The sequence below is a fragment of the Phoenix dactylifera genome, unplaced genomic scaffold, assembly GCF_009389715.1.
Source record: "Phoenix dactylifera cultivar Barhee BC4 unplaced genomic scaffold, palm_55x_up_171113_PBpolish2nd_filt_p 000843F, whole genome shotgun sequence".
Taxonomy (NCBI): domain Eukaryota; kingdom Viridiplantae; phylum Streptophyta; class Magnoliopsida; order Arecales; family Arecaceae; genus Phoenix; species Phoenix dactylifera.
In genome coordinates this window covers 58,371-67,722 of record NW_024068208.1, presented here as the reverse complement: position 1 = coordinate 67,722, position 9,352 = coordinate 58,371, and the positions used below count along the sequence as shown (strand labels likewise).

General features: G+C 43.6%; 1 protein-coding gene across 1 annotated transcript; it reads left to right on the top strand.

Annotated features, from left to right (window-relative positions):
- The first annotated feature begins 4,719 nt into the window (after window positions 1-4,719).
- LOC120107365 lies at window positions 4,720-8,479 on the top strand. The gene is made up of 3 exons (XM_039120622.1): window positions 4,720-5,109; window positions 6,085-6,833; window positions 7,324-8,479. Exons 1-3 carry the CDS (start codon window positions 4,813-4,815, stop codon window positions 7,844-7,846), a joined length of 1,569 nt encoding a protein of 522 aa, XP_038976550.1. The 5' UTR covers window positions 4,720-4,812; the 3' UTR covers window positions 7,847-8,479.
- Window positions 8,480-9,352: the final 873 nt, after the last annotated feature.

Sequence of the window (9,352 nt, the reverse complement as noted above, 5' to 3'; positions counted from 1 at the left end):
CTCGGAGTGCTCGGTACTAGGAGCGCCCCTCTCGGCGACCACGGCAGCCGAGAACTTCGCCTTCTTCTTTGGCTCGGGTGGTTCTCCCGCAAGCTCGGCCGCCCTTTTCTGGAAGCGGGCGTACAGGACCTCGCTCTTGGTCACTATTTTCGTGATATCTGCAAGAACGAGCAAGATTAGAACGCAGAATGTTTAACAGAAAAAAGAGAAGGGGACTCTATTATTACCCTTACCCTGAGGACGCGCCGAGCTCAGGCCAACATTCACTAGAGCGTCCTCGCTTATGAGGCCACTCAGCAGAATACCGTCCCTGAGGCTGCGAACGGCGTCAAGGATCCCCTGCTCGCGCGTAGAAAGCTTAGGGACTTTGTTGACGGTCCTGAGTCGGCTCGGCCTCCACCTAGGATCAAACCCCCATGTTCGCTCGGAGCCCAGAAAGAAGAATTTCTTCTTCCATTCGTGAATGGACGACGGAGCGCCCTGGAAGAGTGGCCGACCCGCCCGAAGGGCGACATAGAGCCACTCCCCGTCTCCCAGGTTCGACTTCAACATGAAAAGTCGCCGGAAAACATTCACGGAGGTCGGAATCCCGTGCGGCAAACACAGCGACAGGAATCCGACGATCGTCCTCCATGCGTTCGGAGCAAGTTGCGCCGGGACCAACTGGTACTCCGCAAGCAACTCGTTCACGAATCCATGGAAGGGAAACCATAGGCCGGCCCAGAGTGCCTCCAGGTACACTCCAATCCGGCCTACTGGGAGATTCGTTACTCGATCCCCCAGTCCGGCGGGCTCCAAATGGAACCCTCGTCGAGGAAAGAACCACTCCTCGACCATCTCGACCTCTAACTCGCTCATGGTGGACTCGATGTCACTCGGACCGGGACCCATTAAAAAAAAGGGGGAAGAAGAAAGGGTTCCGGGCAAATAAAAAAAAGGGGGGGAAACCTGTGAAGTTCGCCGGAGATCGGTAACTTCGGACTGAAGAAACTGAAGGTAGAAGGTAGAAGAAGACAGTAAGAAGGTAGTTGGAGGCCAGGTGGGGATTTATATAGATCCCTCCAACGGCCCAGATCAGCAATGAAAAACGCTGCTCCTCGTTCAGATCATGACGCGTGTTGGCTCGAGAGCCGGAGCGCCGCATTTAATTCAGGTTGACGCTTTGAACACAGAAGCGCCTCGTCGGATCGTGTGGCCCTATCATGAGCCCACGACGTGAGGACGCTTCGAGAAAGGCACCCTAATAATGAGACGTTTCAAGAAAGAAGAGACGCCGCCCATTAAAAGCACCTCGAAGCGCACGATAATTCGAAATCTCCCTAACCTATGATAATCCGACTAAAACTACTTCCCGCGCTCGAGCTGGTGGCCAGCTTGAGCTCGGGAGTCGGAGGGTAGTGTTGGGGGAAAACCCAAGTAGCACCAGCCCGGAGGCGCCGACCAGAAGGCGCCCGATGAGGGGGCCCCAACCTCGCAGCACGGAAAAACCCAAGTAGAGCCCGACCAGAAAGGCGCCCGACCAGAAAGCGTCCGACCAGGAGACGCCGACTAGAACGCGCCGACCTCGTGACGCTCGAGTTAAAGGCACCCCACTGAGCAACTGGCTCGGCTCGGCACCCGGCCAGGTGCCGAGCCCTAAAAATGCCTTGTCTAAATATTCGACCCCAGCCTAATCCCTTAAAGAGAATCTGACAACTAGATATCCAACTCCACCGTACTCTGCTACCGTCATCAAGCCATTAAGCACGTGACCTCCGCAGGCCTTCGGCACACCCGATCATTAATGCGTGTGACCCCTGCGGGCCTCCAGTGCACTCAACCATTAATGAACACGGCTCAAGATGATCTCCGGATCACTGGACCATCAAAGCGTATGGCTCTCCTTGATCACCGGTTCACTCAGCAATTAATGCACTTGCTATCTACGAACCCCAGGCCTACCACGACCGGCGGTTGAACCACTCCAACAGGTCCGATCAACCATGACAATTCGCTGACTCCGGTCTAATCCGGTCTCATTCTCCACAATGCCATTAATGAGCATGATCGTGCCCAATTATTACGAAGAAGACAATTTGCCCTGTCACCTCTCAGGTAACATAATATCCTTCTATAAAAGGGAACCTGGGGAAAAAAGAAAGGGGACAGACACAAGAACAAACATTCTCCTCTTTTACCCCACTCATATACTAGCCCCCTCTGACTTAAGCATCGGAGGGCCGGCGCCGGAGATTCCGGCCACCGGCTTCTTGCAGGACTCTCGAGGAGGACGCCACCCGCTGACGCGCCGCCGCCCACCGTTCCAGCAGCGGAGCTCCTCCCCTCTCAGCTCGCGGCCGCCCCCGGGTCAAATTTCCAGCAACAAGATCTTTTTATTTTAAATTACTAGTTTTTGATGATGTTGGACAATAGGCTAACCTAGTGCAAATGGCAAATAGAAGGGATTTTAAGAAAATATCTCGAAAATTCTTTTTGGAAGACTATCCTCGGAAAATCATTACGGTATATCATGCAAAATTAACACCTAAAAATTTTAAACTACAAGAACATGCTACCAATACAGGTCCTGTGTTTTAATTTCTCTTTATTAATCTCCTACATTTAGAGATTCAGAAATCCTATTTTTCTAAAATTTTACTTTATTTAAAGTTTTCACATATCTTTCTTTCTCCCTCCTCTCGCATTAGCATTGAACTAGATATTGGATTCTTGAAGTTGCTGGGCATGAGTGTTTTCATAGATCGGATATAGTTTGCCAGACTAATGTGCTTATCAATAGCAAATGAGTATAAGCTTGGGAGAGTCTTGTGTAGTGGCTTGGTTCCCCACCTCAGTGAAAGAGTTCAGCGAGGTCGGCACACTTGATGCCATGCAGCTAAGCATTTGATTCTACTCCCTTGATTTCGGATTCCCCATAAGGTCTTGTAGTTCCTTTTGATTTTCTAGATGATAGAGGCTGATGTGGGGTGCACTACCTGTTGAAAATATTTTGTCTAGAAACTGCTATATTGTCATTTTATAATAGTATTATAAAAGAATAATTTATTAAAATAAATTCAGAAAATTAAAAAGAGCTTGCTTGTATCGAGGCGTGTGATATACACTGCCCTAAAACATAATTTGCCCCTACGTCCGAAAGACCGAAGAAATGCGATGGTTCCGAATATACGGATTATTTCGGAAACACTATATCTTTTTGGAAACCAACAATCTCTTCCAAAGAGTCGCAACTCTTCTAAAAGAGATGCCTTACAAAAAAGTATTTTAAAACATTTAAAACAACTAAAACTCCAACACTACTATCCAGTAGATTGGAATGCATCTCAACACCAAACTGATGGGTGCAAGCCGGCTTGCCAATGAGAGAGCTTTTTTGCTTCCAACCTGATAATTTTTTTTCTATCTTTTCTACTAGGAAGTTCCAATCATCCGGTTTCGTGCTGAAAATTTTTAACGGAATGCTTAGGTATGGTAGAAGGAAGGAGAGATGGCAGTATCTTTAGTTATGTCGAAACTGATGAATTTGGACGTGAAACTTGATCTCGAGCCCTCTTAGCTGCTCATGTGAGTATAAGATGAATTTGAGTGACTTTATGCTGTCCTTGGAAGCTTCACACGATGCCAGGATGTCGTCTACGAATTGTAAGCAATTGGTTTTGCCAACGATGTCCTAGTTAATTTGAAACCTACCTTTTCTAATATTAATGCTACTCCTCCTCGGGGTAATGTTTCTTTGCTTTTGTAGGATAATACTTAAAATTTAACTCATTTACACCAGATTTTTCATCATGGAGTTATCAAAGTAATATAGTGTGAGGATTCGTACGGACTTATATTTAGTTCTACAGTAATTATACACTAGAAAAATTTTAGATACTTATATAAGATCAAAAAAATAAAATAATATATTTTGGTTAGTCTTTTTAGAAATGGTATGAGAGCAAACTCCGTCCATAGCCTATATGGCAATGCGGATAATGGAACATTTTAGTATTGGCCCATTTGAGACTAACCATAGACCAATTGGTGTGTTTGTGATTGATCGATGGAACTTGTGAATGCATTTTGGTGTTGTAGTTTGATAAAAAAAATCAAGCCTAAAATAGAGAAAGTACGAGGATCCGTGCGAAATTATATTTAGTCCTATTTTAATTATGCATTAGAGTACTTATACAAAAACTTTTTAGGTGGCCTACGCATACATACAAGAAGGCTAAGAAATCCGACTAACGTGATGCAAATATGATCCTCAACGTATGATATCCTAATTAGGCGAACCGGACTCTAACCATGTGTTTCTTCACGGTTAAGAGAGCCAATCCAACGTTGCAAAACATAGCGCCTACGTGCCACGTACGAGGAATTAGCCGAGGTGGTGGTTGGCTACGTACCGAGAAATTATATCAGTATTGGGCGGGCTGGGAATGGGAGTTTAGCGAATACCTTCTTCTTAATTACACACTCAGCACAATTAAGTACACTGTACACCTTATCCCATCTCCGTACCTCCGACTTTATCTGCCACGATTCTCAACTCACCTACCGACCCACGATCTTCGCCAATCAACACCGCCCAATGACCGGCCCCACCATTCTCCTTCCCTTTTTGAACCTCACAACTGTCAGGTCCGTTTCCAGGTCCCAGATCCGAACCCCACAAGTCTCTTTAGACGTAGGAATATTCCACCAAGGCAGGGACATATCCGCTTCCTCGATCCTGGATCCCGTGTGACGGCTCAACATTCCCATTTCTCTCCTTGCAGTGTTTCTCTTTGGATCAATCGAGAGAGGAGAAAGAGGGGAGAGGAGGGGATGGGGTCGACGGGGGTGCAGCGCCGGACGCTGGTGCTGGTGAACCTCGCCGGAATCATGGAGAGGGCCGACGAGGCGCTCCTGCCGGCGGTCTACAAGGAGGTGGGGGCGGCGCTGCACGCCACCCCTACGGGGCTGGGCTCCCTCACCCTCCTCCGGTCCGTCGTCCAGGCCGCTTGCTACCCCCTCGCCATCTACATGGCCGTCCGCTACGACAGGACCCACATCATAGCGCTCGGCGCCTTCCTCTGGGCCGCTGCCACCTTCCTTGTCGCCCTCTCCGACACCTTCCTCCAGGTTTGGAACCCCACAAAGCTGCAATCTTTGCCGCTTTTCTGTTTGCCTTTTTGATGGGTTTGGTTTGAATCGAGGCGGGCGGGATGCGGGTTTTGCGGATTTGAGCAAAAGTTTCGATTTTTAGCGGGAAAGATTGAATCTTAGATTGGTTTATTAGGTTAATTATTTATATTTGTGATACTTAGGGAGTGTTTTGATGGGGTTGAGCGTTAACTGTTTGGGATATTCTGTGGAACCGAATAGGGTTTTTTGTTGTTGTAGGGCTCATATAAATTCGTAAGACTTGGCTTCTGTTTTGTTGTTGTAGACAAAAACCCTTAACTTGTGAGTTGAACTATTGCCATTTGTGAAAATAGTGTTTGGATCAACTGTTGTTTAGAAGAGCATGACTAACGGGTTTCTTGGCCTCTTTTGAAACATGATTGATTTGGTTCTGAGATTTCTGTTTTACTTCAAGTAATTGGTATTAATTGTGCCATCAATGATCAAATAAGGCGTTACCTGCTGCACCTTCTTGGACTACTTGCCAAACTAATTTTCCCATCTGCTAGGTGATTCATAACTTGGCTGCTTTCCAATGGCGGAAACCATGTCAATAACCATCAAGACTTGTCCCAATTATTGGGGGTTTCATTTTTTGCGGAATCCGTATCTATCACTCTTTTCTTGCTGAGGGCTTCCTGACTAGGAAACACCCAACAAAATTGTTTGCTTGGTGGATTTGTTGAATCTTTGATGCTGTCTGAATGTTTGTATATTCTAAAGTCTAGTTTCTCTTCTTTACTCTAGAAATCTTTGATATGTCTACTTTCTTTTGTTGCTCTCTTGTTGCTTAAATCCTTAATTTGCTCCATTTATGAAGCAACCTAATGTTTTAAATGCTTCTTGAAAGCAGAACGAACCCAAAAAAAAAGCCTCGATATGCACATAATATGATATAATTTACGTATATTTCATACTATGGTTGTTATGCAGGTAGCAATCTCAAGAGCCTTGAATGGGATTGGGCTAGCCCTAGTGGCCCCGGCTATCCAGTCCGTTGTAGCTGACTCCACTGATGACAGCACACGTGGTTCGGCTTTTGGATGGCTACAACTGACTGGTAATGTTGGTTCCATCATTGGTGGCTTCTTCTCACTACTACTGGCATCAACTTCGTTTATGGGAATTGCGGGTTGGAGAGTTGCTTTCCATCTGGTCGGCATAATAAGCATCATTGTAGGAATCTTGGTCCGACTCTTTGCGGTGGATCCTCATTTTCATAATGATAGTTCAAGTAACGAAGCGATTTCACGCAAGTCTGTTTGGACAGAAGCCAAGGACCTTGTTAATGAAGCCAAAGCTGTTATGAAGATTCCATCATTTCAGATTATTGTGGCGCAGGGGATCACTGGTTCATTTCCATGGTCTTCTCTTTCGTTTGCACCCATGTGGCTGGAGCTTATTGGATTCTCGCATGGCGTAACTGGATTCCTCATGGGCATTTTCGTGGTTGCAAATTCTCTAGGAGGACTATTTGGAGGAAAGATGGGGGATATTTTAGCCAAGCGTTTCCCAAATTCTGGCAGGATAGTTATGTCCCAGATAAGCTCCAGCTCTGCCATTCCTCTTGCAGCTCTATTGATGTTGGTCTTACCTGATGACCCCTCCACAGGACTTGTGTATGGCCTTGTCTTGTTCGTCATGGGATTTAGCATATCTTGGAACGCTCCAGCTACAAACAAGTAAGTTATTGTGATTCTGTTCTACCAAATCTTGATATATGGCTAGCAGAATTAGTAAGATCATGACAGAATTGTACCATGAACATGGGAACAATGAGCTCATTAAAAAAGCTAATCTCATTTGATGCTGCCATGAACTTTAGATAATGGCTAAAACCATTGGACCACTGATAGTAAATAGGAATGGAACCCTTGTGTGGTTCTTCACATATATACGTATAATCTCGACATGGAACCATAATCAGTGATTTCCCTTTTTAACAAATAATTATTTTCTTCCATGCTATTTTCAGCAAAAGAATGGAGTCATCTTGTGAAGAACTCTCTTTCGAAAATAAACTCAATCATAATTCTATAATATTTCAAGGTCCTTTTTCTTGAATGGCAAAAGAAACCTTTCAAAGCATTCTCTTTCAGAATAAGCTTTCTTTTACCATGCTATGGCACCTTCTATTCATTTTGGTAATTTCTCTCTCTGTGGTGCACACAGTCCTATATTTGCAGAGATTGTCCCAGAGAAATCAAGGACAAGCATCTATGCTTTGGATAAATCCTTTGAGTCTGTACTATCATCGTTCGCTCCTCCTCTTGTTGGCATTTTAGCTGAGCATCTTTATGGGTACAAACCAATTTCTTATGGAGCAGGTGAGAATACCACTGTTGAGACAGATAGAGAGAATGCTGCCTCCCTTGCCAAGGCACTCTACACAGCAATAGCAATTCCCATGTCACTCTGTTGCTTCATCTACTCCTTCCTGTACCACACCTATCCCAGAGATAGAGAAAGGGCAAGGATGGATTCCTTGATAGAATCAGAATTGCAGCAGATAGAGTTGGAGAATGCTTGTGAAGTGGGACGTGATTCTGGAAGCCAACATTCTGAATTGCAGTTGAATGGAAGCGAAAGAAGCGTGATTGATTTGGCTTATGGAGAGGAAGACTTTGAGACTGATGACAATGATGAGAGGACACTGCTTTCTTGGCAAGTGGAAGTATCAAATGGGAGGGATTAGCATACGAATTAATGAAAACTTTCTGCTTCCCACGGTTACTTTTAGATTTAGACCAGTCTAGTACAAAGAGTGCTCTCGAGAACCACAAATGCGGTTTATTTCTGAATCTGGTGTTTGGCTTTGGAGGCCAGATGTTACTGGGAGTCGGCTTTTGGAGGAAGTTCATAGGTCATTTCAGATCATGTACTTATAGACCACAAAATGATAGATATAAATAGTGTTTGAAGTGAGTGGAGAATTCAAGTTTTTGTCTGAGGGGACTAGTATATAAATGAAATAGTTTACCTTGGATGGTAATCTCTCTATTGACAAATCTTGTACACGACTGCTTCTTGAGCAACTACTTTGGTTTCTCTGAGTCCGGTGACTGCTTCAGAGACTACATGGTAGCTTGGGACTTGGGGTTAGTTCCTGTAGGAGGTTGCCATTTTCAGTTGGTAGCTGGAAGACTTAATGGCTTTTTTATTGTTTTGAATTATTTTTATGTTGCTTTTAAAGAAAGTGTGGATTGTAATTGTAAAAACAAGTGGAAAGAAAAAAATCCACTTAATTGTAACAAGATTGCAAGTGTAATTGACAATTTTTGAAATTCCAATTTCTATGCACAAACTCCTGTTTCACATTTTTGAAAAACTTTATTCCTGACCACATCATCAAATCACTTGAAGAGCATGGGAACATCATGATTATAGCTAGTGATAGTGCTATATGACGATGTTGAGCCACATTTACAAACATCTTGATTCCATCTTGTTGCAGGACGATTATGTATGTTAATGTGGATTTCAAGAAAGGAACGACTGACTATATGAGCTCTTGACTTGTGAAGTTGGAATTTGGTTAATTTGAATTGAAGAAAAGTTGTCTTACTATTCCTTACTTCTATATAGCACTATTAATCAGCTTGAGATTCTATTTTCTAAATTTTTTCAAGATTGAATTGTTGCCAATAAGAGATGCTTTAATGGTAATTCTTTAAGGTATATTGTACGGTTTTTTTTTGGAGATAAAAGGTCAAAGTTACAAACCACCTAAACATAATGCTCTGTAAAAGTTGGTTATATCAAATGTTAGTTGATCTCTAATTACATCAAGGATTCCAATCTGGCAATACAATTAGCACAAACATTTGCTACTCCATAGATATGGCAAGCACTTTCAATGATGATGCAGGAATGGTGAACAATTTCTCCATTTGGAGAGCTTCTCGAACGGTTTCTCTACTGGAAATAATTAATGAATGTATTATATTGCACATTATATCAGACTAGTTAGGAATGATTGTATCTTCCAAAGCCTATGTTGAAGTACTAGAGTGGTTTATTTTAGAGCATCTACACATACTCATGAATTTATCCAGGTAATTTATTCAAATGGATCTTTCACAATAGAGTAACTTGTGGTTCTTCTCATCCAGATTCTACGGTCCTAAGAATGATATATTTTTTTAGGAGCTACCACCCTTTATTCTCTTAAGATCAATTTTGATGATAGTACGTAAAGAAA

Excerpts from the sequence above, each read along its gene's own strand:
- LOC120107365 (XM_039120622.1), top strand. The coding sequence starts at position 4,813 with ATGGGGTCGACGGGGGTGCAGCGCCGGACGCTGGTGCTGGTGAACCTC. Across the intron at positions 5,110-6,084 it reads TCTCCGACACCTTCCTCCAG|GTAGCAATCTCAAGAGCCTT; the intron begins GTTTGGAACCCC and ends GTTGTTATGCAG. Across the intron at positions 6,834-7,323 it reads AACGCTCCAGCTACAAACAA|TCCTATATTTGCAGAGATTG; the intron begins GTAAGTTATTGT and ends TGGTGCACACAG.